Source organism: Grampus griseus, assembly GCF_964374135.1.
Source record: "Grampus griseus genome assembly, chromosome: 15".
Lineage (NCBI taxonomy): Eukaryota > Metazoa > Chordata > Mammalia > Artiodactyla > Delphinidae > Grampus > Grampus griseus.
In genome coordinates, this window is record NC_139009.1 from 21,204,826 (window position 1) to 21,221,944 (window position 17,119).

The 17,119-nt window shown below is 40.8% G+C and overlaps 1 protein-coding gene across 5 annotated transcripts in view; it reads right to left on the reverse strand.

Annotated features, from left to right (window-relative positions):
• The window catches only part of RBKS (ribokinase), a 73,995-nt gene that overhangs the window by 20,036 nt on the left and 36,840 nt on the right, over window positions 1-17,119 (reverse strand). For all 5 annotated transcript variants that reach the window (XM_082671829.1, XM_082671827.1, XM_082671826.1 and 2 more), the window contains one exon: window positions 12,582-12,770. In XM_082671829.1, coding sequence (XP_082527955.1) covers window positions 12,582-12,770 — 189 coding nt within the window. The remainder of the gene's footprint in view (window positions 1-12,581; window positions 12,771-17,119) is intronic.

Below are 17,119 nucleotides of genomic sequence, written 5' to 3' on the forward strand. Positions count from 1 at the left end.
GAAGATGGGCAAGGAGTAGACTACCAGCTCACTGCCATGTCATCACACTGATGTCCAGGACACTGAAGGAGTGGGAAGAAGAGGAGCTTAAGCGTAGGAAGCTCAGAAGTCTTAACTGTAGATGGGTAAGCAATCTCCCACAACCTCATACCATCCCTTCTTACTGGGAGAGGGACTGTTTCCTGTGCCTTCTAGGCCTACAGAACACTCTAAATCTAGATTTTGCTCTCCTGACGTTTGCTAAGGTTTTTTTTTTGGCTGCGTTGGGTCTTTGTTGCTGCGCGTGAACTTCCTCTAGTTGCAGCAAGCGGGGGCTACTCTTAATTGCAGTGTGTGGGCTTCTCATTGCAGTGCCTTCTCTTGCCATGGAGCACGGGCTCTAGGCACATGGGCTCAGTAGTTGTGGCTCGTGGGCTCTAGAGTGCAGGCTCAGTAGTTGTGGCACACGAACATAGCTGCTCCACAGCATGTGGGAATCTTCCTGGAGCAGGGCTCGAACCTGAGTCCCCTGCATTGGCAGGCGGATTCTTTACTGCGCCACCAGGGAAGTCTCTAGCTAAGGTTTTAACAGTTGTTTTTTCCTCTCCATCCTCCCTCCACCCCCACGCCCCCCTTCTCCCCTCCCATTGCTCTTCTTTTGGTCTCTGGCCATTATGAGTTCTGAAGCAGGGCCAGGTCCCCTTGGGAGCCCCTAATATGCCCGGCACTAGGCAGATATACATGCAAGTCCAGTTCTGGCCATGGGACGGTACTTTAGGAAAACGGAAAAAAAACAGTCTTGTATCTGGCCCTGCTTCAGTTCCTCAAAGTGAAGATGACATTTCTGGTAAGCAGTTACAATTAGATTTTTAGAGCCCTGGGTTTTCAAATAATCACATGCAGGATTAAGAAAGATAATTTAAAATGTTTAATTCTGCCTGATTAGCTGGTAATTGAGGTGATCTGCTAATGTGGAAGTAATGTAATAGAGTTAATATGCCCCCCGGCATGACAGATGTCTTGTGCCTTGTCGATCAGTCTCTTTAGCAATTACCTTGTCCTCTGTCCTTTTTTTTTTTTTTTTTTTGATAGTCAGTGAACTTCTTTTTGTCATCGTCATCCTTTCTGGCAGCCAGAGTCAGCAGACCTTGCACAGACATCATGCCCATTTATTGGTATCATTCCTAAGTTTTAGATGGCTATTTCAGGGCTTCCCTGGTGGTGCAGTGGTTAAGAATCCGCCTGCCAATGCAGGGGACACGGGTTCGAGCCCTGGTCCGGGAAGATCCCACATGCCGCGGAGCAACTAAGCCCGTGCGCCACAACTACTGAGCCTGCGCTCTAGAGCCCACGAGCCACAACTACTGAGCCCGCGTGCCACAACTACTGAAGCCTGTGCACCTAGAGCCTGTGTTCGGCAACAAGAGAAGCCACTGCAATGAGAAGCCCATGCACTGCAATAAAGAGTACCCCTGCTCGCCACAACTAGAGAAAGCCCATGTGCAGCAACGAAGACCCAATGCAGCCAAAAAAAAAAAAAAAAGACGGCTATTTCAGAGCCTCATTTGGATATGGATTTTCTTTATTCTATGATGCCAATTTCAGAGGTGTCATTTACCCTCTGTAAGTTTTCTTTTCTTTTTTTTTTTTCTGGCCTCGCCTTTCTATGACTCCAGGGAAAACAATCCTAGGATATGTTTTAAAATGGGAAACTGGGTAAAAGTGCCTATGTGACCCTTTGTAATCCAAAGCTTCCTCCCCCAATCCTGCTCTGTCCTTAGGCAGTCACTGGCTTGCTTCTGTTCATTATAGATAAATTTGTGTTTCCTAGACTTTTATATAAATGGAATCATGATATACGTACTCTTTATTGTCTGGCTTCTTCTGCTCGGTGTAATTATTTTGAATTCATCTATTTTATTGCTGTATAAATAGTTAATTCCTTTTTATTGTTGAGTAGTGTTCCATTGTACGGACATAGCACAATTGTTTTATCCATTCACTTGGATGGACATTTAGGTTATTTTTTGTTTTACAAATTAACTATTTGTAAATATTACAAATAAAAATACTGTGAACAACTGTTAAAAAAAAATGGGAAACTGGGTAATTATTTTGTTTGCAAATCATTAAAAAAGAGCATTTGTATCTGAGATTGATTGTTTCCCTTGGCACATTCAGTGTGGCACTGAAGGACTATAAGGAATCCTGTAGATCTTCTAGTGCCCTGAGAACACTGGAGCTCAGTGAGGCTAAGTGACTGTAACACACATACTAGTTATTTTCCCAGAAGGAACTGGAACTCTTCGTTATTTCAGGAGGACCTGTTATTATATGCCAAGCACTGTATTAAGCATTGGGGTTGCCCAAAAATAACTCTCTGAGCTGGACCTTGAGGATGGGTAGGAGTTTGCTAGGCAGCGAAAGAGTAGTGTTTTTTCTTTCCTTAAACTGGAGAACTAGTTTGGGAAGATCAAAAAAAGAATTACATTTTCCTTAGCCTCTCTAGTTAGCGGTTCAGACCCTTACTTAAAGAAGTTTAATGAAAAGATATTTTTGTTACAGACTCTAGGAGTGGTGCACCTCTCTTCCTTGATCATTCAAAGACAAGAATGAATGAAGTGATCTGTGCCTGAACCTTTGGTATCTGGCCTGGCACCATCCCGCCACATTGCCACCCGTGCAGTCCTGCTCCTTGCCCTGTACAGGAAGGTGCTGGAGTTGAATGGCAGTGGGACCTGGGTTTCTCTCCAGTAATGTACAGAGCCAAGGTCATATCCACCCTGTGTGATGGTGAGTAGTGCAAGCTCCTGGTACGTGCTACCTGGTTATGCCACCGCCCCACCTCCCCACAGATATCCAGGTAAAGTGAACATTTAGGCACATGGGGACCTACTAATGAGCGCTAAGATGTACTGAGTGCTTACATGAGCCAGGCACTGTTCTTAGACTATATATGAGTTACTGCATTTAAGTGAGGCTGCACTGTACTGCACAAAGCAAGAGTGGAAGCTTCTGAAAATCTAGAGAAATGGAGCAACTTACAGAAGCCTATAGCATGACAAGTGGCAAGGAGTCAGTGCTGGAATGCCAAATAGAAGAGACTGGACGCTAGGCAGACTGCCACCAAATCAAGAGGGTGTGGTAAGGAGGACACGGATGTCAGGGTCAGGCAGACAGGCAGACAGACCTAGAACCAATTCCTGGCTCTGCCGATTTACCAGCTGGATGACTCTGGGCAGGTTGTTTACCTTTGCGGGTATAACTTCCTCCTCTCTAAAGTGGGCATTAGCCTGTCTTGCAGGGTTGTTCTGAGTGTGTGAGAAAATGCATAAAGAGTCCAGCACAATGCCTGGCCTAGAGTAGTGCCCTGCTTTTCATTATTAGCCAAAGGATCCTTATGTCCCCAAGAATCTGTAAGAATCAAGGAATTTCAGAGGTTGAAGACGACTCAGAGATCACCCACTCCAGACACATCATGTTTGGATGCACAACCTGAGCCCCAGACATAATGAGTCATTTGCCCCAAACTGTCTGCTAGTTATTAGTTAAATCAGGATTAGAACCCAGGACATCATCTGCCCTTAGCCACCAGGACCAATGATTACAGTTGAACCATACGAAAAACTCTTGAGATAGTTCACTAAAAAGGTGATTTAGGCTGATCCTGTTAGTTTGCCTCAGCTTATTTTCTCACAGAACAGCTGATTTTCCAGCATTCACTTTAGGTCACTTCTGAAGCATGCTGATTTGCTTTCTTGCATATGTTAGTCTACTTGGGCCACCATAACAAAATACCACAGACTAGGTGGCTTAAACAACAGAAATGTATTCCTCACAGTTCTGGAGGCTAGAAGTCCAAGATCGAGGTGCTGGCAAGATAAGTTTCATTCTGAGGCCTCTTCTCCTGGCTTGCAGGAGGCCTCCGCCTTGCTATGTGCTCCCATGAACTTTTTGAATGCACATACAGAGAGACTGAACTCTCTGCTGTCTCTTCTTATAAGGACGCTAATCCTATTGGGATCAGGGCTTCACCCTTATAACCTCATTTAATCTTAATTACCTCCTTATAGGTCCTATCTCCAAATACAGTAACTTTGGGGGTTAGGGCTTCAACATATAACTTTTAGGGGGAGCACAATTCAGTCCAAGGGCTTGTGTTACATATGTTCCTCCATCCCTCATGAGCCCTTCCATTCAGGTCTGTTTCAAATCAGAGGTATATGTACGATGAAGTACATGAAATATTAAGTACCTCAACATGAGGCATCTCCTACAGCCTGGCCCCTTTTATAGCTCCTCCAGGTCATTCATTAGCCAAAGACCAAGAAATGTGGCAAAGCCAAAGTCTAGCTCATTCATTCTGTTATCAGTTGAGAGAATGAGGGTTTAAGAGTTAAACCGAGATGTATCAACAGACTCATTCAGAAAGAAAACTTGAACGTGAGTGAAGTTTCTCTGAAGACCTGCCGTGCATTTGAGTGATGAACAGAAACAGTGCAGCTTTGACATTTATTCTGATATTTCCAAAGGAAACTGTATAAAATAACATGTTTTTGAGGGAAATTTTTTCTTTAGAAAGATTAAGAAAAAAACTGTCAAAAGTGTGTAGTGAAATATCCAGATTTACAGAGGCTGAAGTGCTGTGGATCTGAAAGCCATGTGGATCTATTTCTTTGGCATCAGGACTCTCCATTCAGAGGTCATCCTAAGTCAAAGGGCTACTCAGCCTCCACATATAGAGGTTTGGGAAAGCTTGAGAGGTTCTTTATGAGATCAAGAGTGAACAGTGGCTAATTTGGCTCCTTTGTGAAAATAATGCCCAGTTTGCCCTTTGAGAAAGGATATCACCTATCTTACTTGCTAGATGTGGCTCCAAATAGTTTTTTGCTATGTCCCCAAATCATCTTTACTCCAAATTTCAAAGTAATACGTGAAAAATACAGGTTTATGGAAAAATGCAAACAATTCAGAAGATTATGGAGCAGAATGCAGAGGTCCTCCTTTTCAACACTTTCCTATCCCCCATCCTGTTCCCCTTCCCATGAGTAATGGGAAAGTTTGGTGGTTTTGTTTGTTTTGGATTTTAAATTATACTTTTACTTACAGATAGCTAGGCTTATTTTATTTTATTTTTAAATCAATGGTACCATACTATTATCATTTGACCTTCTCCTACTGATGATTATGTAGACCTGTCTAATCGATTTTTTGGTTATTACAAACAAAGCTGAAATAAACATTCTTGTACAAATATTTATATATGTGAACACTTCTGTAGGACAGATTCTTAGAAAGAGATATACTGGGTCAAAGGGAAAACGTATTTTAAAAATTGGTATTGTCAAATTACCTTCCAAAAACATTCTATGAATTTATACTCCCACCAGAACTATATGAGAGCATGTGTTTTTCCAATTTGTTTGGACTTTGACATTATCAGTCTTTATTTTTTGTTGACCTGATGGGCAATGAAGGGAATCTCACTGTTATTTTGATTTGCACATTCCTAATTTCTTATAGGGTTGAACAGTGTCTCATTTCTTTATCTTTCGTATTTCTTCTTCAGTGAATTGCCTACTTACTTTATTCTAAGGAAATGTTTCATTTATTTTTGGGGATGTAGAGCCTTCCCATAATGACACACATTAATCCTCTGCTGTTGCAAATATTCAAGTTTGCTGTTAACAGATATTCCAAAGTACAGATATTCAAAATTATGCATAGAAAAATCTAGGTGGATTTACACTAAAATGTTAACAGTGGTTACATCTAAGTGATAGGATCATGAATATCTGACTTTTTTTTTTTTTGCGGTACATGGGCCTCTCACTGTTGTGGCCTCTCCCGTTGTGGAGCACAGGCTCCAGACGTGCAGGCTCAGCGGCCATGGCTCACGGGCCCAGCTGCTCCGCGGCATGTGGGATCTTCCCGGACCGAGGCACGAACCTGTGTCCCCTGCATCGGCAGGCGGACTCTCAACCACTGTGCCACCAGGGAGGCCCCGGACTTTTTTATACCTTTCTGTGTTGTCTGCTCTTTTCTCCTCTTGAACACTAACCATGTATTAATTTCATGAGTAGAAAGTAAAAAAAATAATAGAGTGACTGGTGGGGTAAAGGTGATGAAGGCTCTCAAAGCAATTCTAAAAGAGCATTTCGCAAGGTACTTTGAGTATTGGCAGTATCAGTATATACTTAATTCTCCTAAGTCAAAATTTGAAGGAAACAACAGTCACTTCTTGGATAATAAATTGATATGGAGATACAGTTAGTCTTATTATTTTATAGTTACCTCTTTGGCACCGAAGATTCTATCATTCTTTACCCACTGTATTTTATGGCCCAACCCTTTCTGAAGTATTGGCAATCAACAGTGAGGGGCACTCAAACATTTTGGCTATAACAGAAGCTTCTGGACAGAAATGTGCAAAATCTCTATTCAAGGACAAAATGGCTACTGAGCTACAGAGTCCCCTCAGCAACTCCACCAATTATTAACAAATGCAAGGAATGTACATGTTGATCAGAAAGAAGGGGGTGGGAGAAAGAAAGAATGGTTTGCTGGGGAACCACAGTTTAAGGAGCGTCACAAAGACTACCTCTGGCAGTGCCATGGGAGACCTGGTGAGTACTCAGTCCTCTCAGCAAGACTGTGGCTCAGCAGGAAACAGTGTCTGAGTTTGCCGGAGTTGAGAAACATCTTTTGAGAGCACCTAAATTCAATCGTTCTACTTACATCTGACAAAATTAGTTTGGCTTTCCAGTGGCCAGGTGGCTGGGGATGGGAAGAGGGTGTAGGCTGGGGGGAAGGTCACACCAAGATGCAAATAATGGCACTTCGGATGTTGGATGACTGAACTGTCATTCTGGATGGTACCTCAGAAGTGGATTAATGGGAGCCTATGCTTGTGAGCAGCCTGGATGGCAGAAGGCCAGACCCCAGGATGGGGGGAATACACCAAGGAGGAGTTACCTTGGAAAACTGTGGGTAATCCACCAGCCCCAGCAATCACCCTGCCCTCATGAGTGCTTCCACGCCAACTGGGACTGAAATGATTCCACTTCCTACTGGTGCAGTCTCTAGTTTGGAGCTGCTTCTCCAGCCCCAAGTTGTCCCTTGGGGACATCCATGCAGCTGGGCTGATGCTGCCTCATGCCTCACCAATAACCGTGAATACTACACGACTCAAATGCAATGGATAGAAAGAAAGAGGAATAAAAAATAGGGACAATGAGTCCCCCCTGCCCCTTGCCTTTGATTACTCTGGCTTTACATATCCTGAATTGTGATGATTTATTACAAAGTGAGTGATTCTTGAGAAGACAGATTTAGCTTAAGGGCTGAATTCTTGAAATTAAGAGTGTCAGTGTAGACTTTAGGACTTAACCATTTACATGAGGAAATTTATAAATCAGGAATTTTACAGAGCTTATAGGCCAAGGATAATTAAGGTTACAATATATCACACTATCACAGTAATCCTAAAGTGTCACCATGCTTATATGTGTGTAACTCTGACTATGGAGCGAATATTCAGTGCAGTCATGGACACAAGAAGGCAAAGCCCCTGACCTTCAGGTTGCAAGGACTTGAGTGAGGACATGAGCGCCAGAGATGGGAGAAGAGACACATCTGTCATGTCTTCCAAACTGAGCCGAGGACATCTGCAGCTACTGCCACCATCTCACTTTAGTACAAGGGGAAAAACAGATGTAAAAATAGAGGCGATATATCCAACTATTAACACTGAGGCAAAACTGGATATAGCAGTCTGCAGAGGCACAGCGTAGAGTAGGCGATGGCTCCCGCTAGGGCAGGCTGTCTCCAGTGGACAACGTGCCAACTAACTAAAGAGGTTTCCACCATCCATGCCAGTATGATTGGCAAATAAAAACTGGCTATATTTAGGTTGCACAGCAGGATTGTTTTGTGAAGGTGTAACGTCATAAGGGATGAGGAGGAGAAAAGAGAGAAGGTTACAAACTGCCTGAGAGCAAGTGACACCCTCCTGACAGGAAAGGGAAGGAGCCCATCTGTTGAGAAGAAAATGCCTCCCTGGGAGTTCCTCACTCACCAGGTGAATTAGCTCCTCTTTACCAGACTTATGAAGAAGCTGAACAGTTGTGTGCAGGACAGGCAAGAATTTTAATAATGAGTGCTGGACGAGAGGAGAAAGACAGCATGAAAAAGCTGAGGGAGACTACACCCAGAAAATAACTACCCTTGTTTCCTGTGTCACCTCGCTTCCACTGGGGGGATGTTAAGCGCCCAGTCAGTAGATTCAGTACAGCAATTAAGTAGAAGATTCTTTATCTAGAGAGTATCCACTCATTAGTGAAATGCCTTTTTGTTCTTTTTGTTTGTCCTTTGTCTTCTCAATTGAGATATCATACACATACCCTAAAATTCACCCTTAAAAAAGTGCACAATTCAGTGGTTCTGAGTATATCTACAAGGTTGTACAACCATCACAACTATCTAATTCTAGGACATTTTCATCAGCCCAAAGAGGAACCCTGTGTACATCAGCAGTCACTCCTCATTCTACCCTCTCTCCAGCCTCTGCTGTCAATTTACTTTCTGTTTTGATAGATTTACCTACTCTGGATATTTCATATAAATGGAAGCATACAGTATGTGGCCTTTTATATCCGACTTCTTTCACCTAGTGTAATGTTTTGGATGTTCATCCATGCCGTATCATGTATCAGTATTCCTTTTTATGGCTGAATAATGTTCTATCATATGTATATACCACAATTTGTTTCTCCATTTATCTGTTGATGAAAATTTGGTTTGTTTTCAATTTGGGGCTATTATGAATAATGCTGTGTGAACATTTGTGTATAAGGTTTTGTGTAACATATGTTTTTTTAATTTCTCTTGGCTATATACCTGGAAGTAGAAGTGCTGAGTCTGTTGTAACTCTAAATTTAACTTTTTGAAGCACTTCCAGAGCATTTTCCAAAGTGGCTGTACCATCTTACATTCCTATCAGCAGTGTTTGAGGGTTCTGATTTCTCCACATCCTAGTCAACAGTATCTGTTTTTGATTATAGCCATTCTAGTGGGTGTGAACTGGTATCTCATTGTGTTTTGCCTTAAAAAAAAAAATCGAAGCCATCTGTATTCATAGTTTAAAAAGACAAAGCTTAAAGTGTAAATGGCCCATCCCTCTCCACTCCTATTTCTATGAGGCAAATACTTTAAATTCTTTTACTGGTTTCTTCTGATTTTATCTTCTATTTCTGGTAGTATGCTTATACTGTTGTCTTTTAAAAAAATCTGTTTTAGGTATTATCTCTTGAATTCCAACAATGGAAGATGAGCATTTAATTCTCTTATCTTCCCCTATGTGCACACAAATACACACTCACTTTATCTTTCCATTTTCACAGTATGATTATAATCTCTATTTTTGGTTAAATCAATAATTGGCATTTACATTGTTATGACTATGCATTCATAGCCATGTGGTGTACAAAATTTATATTTACTTAACCATACCTTTTCCCCTTAGATTCCAGATGACCTAGAGGAAAAAATTTGCTTTTTTTAAAAATTTCCTCAGTTTTCTACATATTAATTACTACTTCATCCTCAAATTCTACAAGAGCTAAAAATCTTTGTGCATATTCAAACACACTGGATATCTGGATATTCCACTATTGCTTTCTTTTTCCTTTTTTCTTTTTTGTTTCCGGGAGACGTTCCTTCCAGAGCCCGCCATGCTCCTGCTCTACTCTGAACTGACGGGGCACGGGCTTCCTGCATAGCTATTGTCCTGGAACTTTCCTTCATCGTCACTGACTTCTCTCTTAAGTTGCATCACCTGTTTCCTGGATCTCATATCTTCCTGTCTTAGTTTTATCCCAGTTTACAATAGCATATCTTCCAGTAGCTTCTTTATTCCTCTATTCCTCCATTACCGTCTTGTTTTTGTTAAATATTTTCTAGTGTACCATTTTAATCGTCTTGTTTCTTTTAGGTGTTTTTTTTTTTTTGGTTCTTTTCTTAGTGATTGCACTGGTGATTCCAATTAACACCTTAATCTAGTTTAGATTAATACTAACTTAATTTCAATAGCATACAAAATTGTTTGTGGATGCTTTCATGCTACCACGGTAGAGCTGAGTATTTGTAGCAGAGCATGTATGCATATGGCCTGTAAAGCCTAAAACTTTACCATCTGGCCCTTTACAGAAAAAACCTGCTGATCCCGATCCAGCGTCCTGATCTTCCCGATCCCATTTTCTCTCTCCTGCCTCCAAGCATTAAGCAATCTGTTCTCTCTGAACTCTCACTGTGTTTCACCTTTCCTGAAACCTAGAAATTAACTGCAAGTGCTAAGGAACCAAATGAAAGAGCACAAAACTGTATCAGCAAAGTGTGAAAACCTCCTTGGTGCACATCGCTGTACATAAGATGCTCAAAGTTATAATCCATCATGATCTGTGAAATCCAATCCTTCAACATGAAATTACTGAGGATTATTACTACTGATTCAAATTTGAACAGTTCCAAGGCCAGTTTCTCCATCATTTAATCCTATGCCCAAGCAGTGCGTTTCTACATGAGTGTTCTGTGGTGGGCATGGGTGGTTTTACTCTTATCAGTATCCATTTCCCATCCTCTTATGAGAGTTCTTTGATTTTTATTTGACACTGGGGATGGGGGCATGATGTGAGGCACAGTGTGAGTAGGGTGCTGCCAGGGACCACCACCTGGAGGGCACCTGTCTGAGCTCAAAGCCCACCAAAAGGCAAGCAGAGCTGACAGAGAGAGCGTGAGCAAGTGAGTCTTCATGACACGGTTTAGCTTCTGCATTCTGCGTACCTTCGAACCTTCCACTTATGTGCACCAAATAAATCCCTTGTTCTGTGTAAGCCGTTTGAGTTGTGTTCCTGGTGCTTATGAGCAAAAGGAGTCGTGACTGACACAGACTTTGAAAGCAGAGGCTGAGCCACTTCTGCGCAGTCACAGAGGTCCAATAGCTTCATGAGGACCCTTCGTTTTATTTTTAGCAAAAGAAGAACAAACTCTTCTGCTTTAGTTCAGGACCTGGAATAGTTTTAGTCTAATGCAGGATTGACTTCAGAACTAATAAGGAATCTCTCAAATTCAGGTTACTGTCCTTGACAAAACAGAAAAACTAACGGTTTCAGAAATAAATAAATATGATGAGAATAATATCGCCAAGTATAATTTATCAAATTCCTGATAAAACACATTTTAAAAGGCAATCAGGGGCTTCCCTGGTGGTGCAGTGGTTAAGAATCTGCCTGCCAATGCAGGAACACATGTTCGAACCCTGGGCCGGGAAGATCCCATATGCCATGGAGCAACTAAACCTGTGTGCCACAACTAATGAAGCCCATGTGCCTAGAGCGCGTGCTTCACAACAAGAGAAGCCACCGCAGCAAGAAGCCCACGCACTGCAACGAAGAGTAGCCCCCCGGCTCGCCTCAACTAGGGTAAGCCTGCATGCAGCAATGGAGACCCAACGCAGCCAAAATAAATAAGTAAGTAACTTAAAAAAAAAAAGACACACACACACACACACACAAAGGCAATCAGGATGTAATTTCATGTAATAAAGCATTCCTTGCACTTATCTATTTCAATGCATATTCTTAACTAAAACTTCATCAGATGCCCTTAGGCTTCTTTTTTTGATAAATGACCCACATTTTAAAGTCTTTTCTAAGCAAAGAAATAAACATATTTTATAAATAATAATATGTCAGTTTCTTATAGGTAAAAACTCTAAAATTTTTATTCTTCCTCAACTCTAATTTCTTGTCCTTGATGTTTACTTACTTTTCTAGTCTAGGCCATAAGCAAATAATTTTTACTTCCCCAGCTTTAGAGGAACCCTGAGCCTTTTTCTAACTTGTTTCCTTTTCATCCCTGCTCTGTAGCCGTGACTTGTCCACTTAACCTGCTTGTCCTTAACATAGCACCTCACACAAGTGTCTTAGTTTTGAACCTCCAGCTCTGCTACTTCCTTACATTAGGATCTAGAGCAAGTTTCTAAATCTGTAAAATGAGGATAATAATAGTACCTGCCTCATATGGTTGTTGTAAAGATTAAATGAGAGGTATGTGAAAGAGACACAGTAAGCACGTAGTAATGCTATTATTACTACAATATAATAACCAGTGGTCCTTGTGATTTCATTCCACACAAGAGGCTTGTAAGACCCAGCGATGTGTTTATTGTTTAAAATCTAGGCCCCATGAGGGCAGAGACTTTGTCTTGTTCATCACTATATATATGCACCTAATATATGACTGGCATATAATAGGTATTTAATAAATATTTAATGAATGAATGAATATAGGTAATATGGTTATAATTTTACTGATATTCCAATTTTATGGATGAGAAAACTGACTCAGAGAGGTTAAGTGACTTGTATAAAGTCCTACAGTGGGTTAGAAAAGGTTAGGATACAGTTCTCCTGCCTGATTGTCCGCTTCCCCCATATTACCTCTAAGGGCCTCTACCGCATGATCCAAAAATTCAGGTACAGTATCTTAGTTACTAAATGACGATTTTCAAGGGACAAAAAGGATTCTGAAATTGAAAAACCTACCGTAGTATCCACAGCCTTGACGTTCTCTGTGGGAATGTGCTTTGGGACAGGTTCTTTCTGTGACATCATCACACATCCTTCAGCACCTAAGGTGATGATTACAACCTGGCAGCCCCTTTCCATGAGCACCAACGCAGCCTTCCCAGCATCCGAGGGGCTACTGACCTCAAGGCTGGTCAGAATCTCAGCCTGAAATACATACAAAAAGAAAAGAAACTGTGGTGAGAATAAGTAACTGGGTCTGCTTCTAGATTAGATCTGTTTTTCTAGGCGATGTCTCCCTTCTTTTTCATAACAACCAATGCAGTGGGGAACTTTGGTAGATACTGGCTCAGGAAAATAAATAAAATAAAACAATAATAACAATGACAACAAAAAAGCTATAAAAGACATTCTTGGGACAACTGGGGAAATTTGAATGTGGCCTGAATATCAGATGACAGTATAGAATTACTGATAATTTTCCTAGGTGTGATAATGGTATTGTGGTTCCTCTTAGGAGATGCAAGCTGCAGTATTTAGGGGTGAGGGATCATGCCTACAACTTTCAAATAATTCAACCAAAACAAAAATAAATACACACAGGGGAGAGGGGAAGCCAGTGCAGCAAAATGTTAACAACTTTTTTGGTGGAGAGGATATGAGTATTCACTGTATTGCCCATTCAGCTTTTCCTTATTTGTGATGATTTTCATAGTAAAGAGTAAGGAGGAACAAAGAGAGTTTTACAAAAGAAATAAGGGAAGTGAGGAGGCAGGAAAAGAAGAAAGGAAGGGGCCACTGCCAATGATTTTTGGTATAAATCATACCCATAAATTTCACACTTAAATTCTTTTAGGCTTCTCTTGGGCCATAATGCCTTTTGCATATTACTAGTTTGCAGACCACTCATTTCTTTTGTTTTGCTTGAGCAAATGGAAGCAGAGTAGGAGAGGCTCTGATATACAGCAGAAAAAGCAATGTGCTGATGTTCAGAGACCTCCACTACTCACTAAATCTGGAAACTTCCCCAAGTCACATAAAGTCTGTAAAATGTAGGGCTTGGACAGGATCAGTAGTTTCCTCCTAGAATATAAAAAATCCTCTGGATGAAGTAGGGGTGAGGGGCTGCAGCCCTGCTTCCTCATCCCCCAGGTACCCGCCCAGCATCTCCAGGGAACCTTTATGGTTCTGGGATTGGCAGCTGAAAATTCACTGGACTAGATGCATTATATGATACTTTTTGACTTAGAAAGCTTATAACCAAATTTTGTCTTTTCTCTAATACAGTTTAATCACATACTGTCTCTTCCTAAGAATGGGTATATCCCTTCCTGTGCTTGCTCTGAATGTGCCCGGACTAACCCTTCTTGGTGCCTGTAAATCATCCCACAGTGTCTGCTCATTCTTGGTGTCAGTCTTCCCAGGAGCATGTGTTTCGTTAACTTGACCATGTACCCCCCAGCCCCGCCCTTACCATCTTTTCCATAGACCCTCTCTTTCAGTCTGTGTGGGTTATACTGTGAGGCCACTTTCTTTTTTCTTTTTATAAGTTTTGCATTGATCTTCATTACTGGGATATTTGTGTTGAGTTGGATAGTTTATTTTCAGAAATATCAATTTCTTCTGGTTTTTAAAAACGTTTTAAACAGCTATTCTTTAATGAAAAATCTTGAACATGAAAAATAATGCACAAACACTCATGTACCTACCACCCACCTTTAATACATTTTACTTTATTAAATTTTACTTTATTTGCTTCCAGTAGTTTTCTTTAAAGAAGTTAAATGATATCTTCCATATATATTATTTAGCATTGTACTTTTCACCTTAACATTTTAAAATTTGTGTTGATATATGTAGCTTTCTAAAAAAACTGCACTGTATTCCATACTGCAGATATATGCTACAGTTTAAACAAAATCTGTTTTCTTTTTCATGGACACTTTGGTTTTTTCCATTTTCCCCTTTTACAAGCATGTAATCCTTTTTCCTCTGGCTATGTAAAAATATTTTTATCTTTATTAAACCCCTTGATTTTATGCAGTTCCACTAAAATGTATGTTAGCAGAAAGTTATATTTATTTATCTTATGCGGTACTTTTAACACACTTCTGATCTTTTGAGAGCTCATGCCTTTTCTCAGTTCTAGAAAACTCCTTGCAGTTTTCCCTCTAACATAGCTTCTCTTCAGTTCCCTCCGTTCTCTTCTTCCTTCATTCCAATTTGACACATGTTGAAGCCTCTCAGGCTGCTAACTTCCTCTTTAACAGTTAAAACTATTTTTCTTTCCATGCTATTTTCTAGGTGAATTGAGTTTTCTACCTCCAGGTGAATTGATCAAGATTCTCTTTCAGTTCATGTCTGATGTTTATCTTTCTAATGAGTGCTTTAACAATTTTTCAATGACTTTTTCATTTTCAGGACTTCTAATTGGTTGTTTTTCATATTCACAGACTGTTTTTCTGTTTTTCTTTCACAATTTCTTCTCCTTTTTAAAGAATGAGAGTCTTAATCATACTTATTTTAAAGTCTTCTTGCATTGTTTTATTATTTGAATTGCATCTTGGGCAAATTTCTCTTCAGATTGTTGATTTTGCTGGATCTCTAGCAGCAGTACATTTCTTCATCTGCAGGCTCACTCTGCTCGCAGTGAGTTGGAGAGTCTGCACATTGCACTCCAATCAGGTTTATCCCTGCCTTTCTAGTGGTTTTACAGCTGCATCCACTAGGTCCCCAAGGGTCTCTAAACCAGAGCCAGGTGTTAGGTCGGCAACAGAGAGTTCCTGTTCTGGGGGGTACTGGCACTAACTGCCAATCCAGTCACTAAGTCATCAGTTGGCTTGGTTTTCTTCCTGATCAGAGGCAGGCTCTCTGTCCTCCTGTCTCTGCAGGTTGGGAGCTTTCTATATGTTATAGCCTCAAGCAGCAGGCATAGCAGCTTCTTCCACTCTTTTTCCTTAGCAGGGAAGCCTTAGCCCAGCATCTCTGGTTTCTAGCCTGGGCACTGCTCCAGTCTCCTATGAGTGGCACACTTGCAGTGCCCATTACCCATGGGAGGCAAACTTCCACACACCTATGCCAGCTTCTGGGACTGGAGTACAGCACACCCAAGGCTGGATCTCTGTGATTCTGTTCCATTTCTGATCTGTGGAGTTATTTATCTTGTTTTTGAGCTTGTGAGTATATTTTCATTGTCTCTTTTAGTATTTATATATCAATGGTTTGTGTGTGGCACAGAGGGAATATCTTAAAGCATGAATTTACATTGTTATCATGATTAGAAGTCATCTATGAGAATGTTAAGCTTTAAAAATTTTTCTTTTTTCTATTACGTTTTTTAAAATTAATTTTTATTGGAGTATAGTTGATTCACAATGCTGTGTTAGTTTCTGCTGTACAGCAAAGTGAATCAGCCACACATATACATATATCCACTATGTTTTAGATTCTATTCCCATATAGGTCATCACAGAGTATTGAGTAGAGTTCCCTTTGAGATCAATTTCCTTAAAGACCAGAGTTCATTCATTTATTCATTCATTCAATAAGCATTTACTAGGTGCCAACTCTGTGCAGAGTACAATATAACAGATGATAATTTCTAAAGATAACTATCAATATATATCACATCATACATGCTTTTTTCACACTGTGACAATGACAACCTTCTATTGAGAGGTGGGGTACCAGGGTGGGCTTTCCTACGTCAATCAATAGAGTGGGCCAGAAGAGATGCTGTGTGACTTCCAAAGCTAAGTCATAAAAGCCACCATGTCTTCTGCCAGGCTCTTGCGCTCTCTCTCCCTCACCCCTTCTCAGGAGACTGTATCTTGTTGGAACCTCGCTTCCATATGGTGAGGAAGCCCAGGCCACAAGCAGAAGCCATGTGTAAGTGTTCTGGCCAATGGCCAGCATCAACTAGCAGGCATGTGAGTGAAAGAAGGTTCAGATGATTCCAGTCTTTGAGTCTTCCAGATGAGACCCCAGATATCGTAGAGGAGAAACAAGCCATACTGTGTCCTGTTTCAATTCCTGATGCACAGATACCATGACAGACAATAAATAATTCCTGTTGTTGTAAGCTACTAGATTTGGGGGTAATTTATTATACAGCAATAGATAGCCATTGGGATACAACAGTGAATAAGAGATGTCTGTTCTTTCCCAGGAGAAGACAGAGGTATTGAACAAGCAGTCCAAGCTGTGATGAGTGTTTGAAGAATCATTAGAGATGCTCTGTAAGTATCTAGCAGGGAAATCTAAGCCAGTTTGGCATGGAGGGTAATCTAACTTCTTATTGTGAAATGGTCACTCTCTCCAGCAATTCCTGTTTCCTAGCACAATGCCTGGCCATGGTGGTTGCTCAAAAATATTGCATAACCTATTGTGGCTTCTTAAAATTAGCTTCCTTGTTGCAGTCTTCTTTCTTATTTCCTTTATGTTCTGAGAGATGAAGTTAATAAAAAGGCAGGTCAGGAAATCCTAGAAACCTTCATTCAGCCTTTGCACCAAATGAAAAACTAATAGTTCGTTAATTATAAACTTTCTCTGTATGT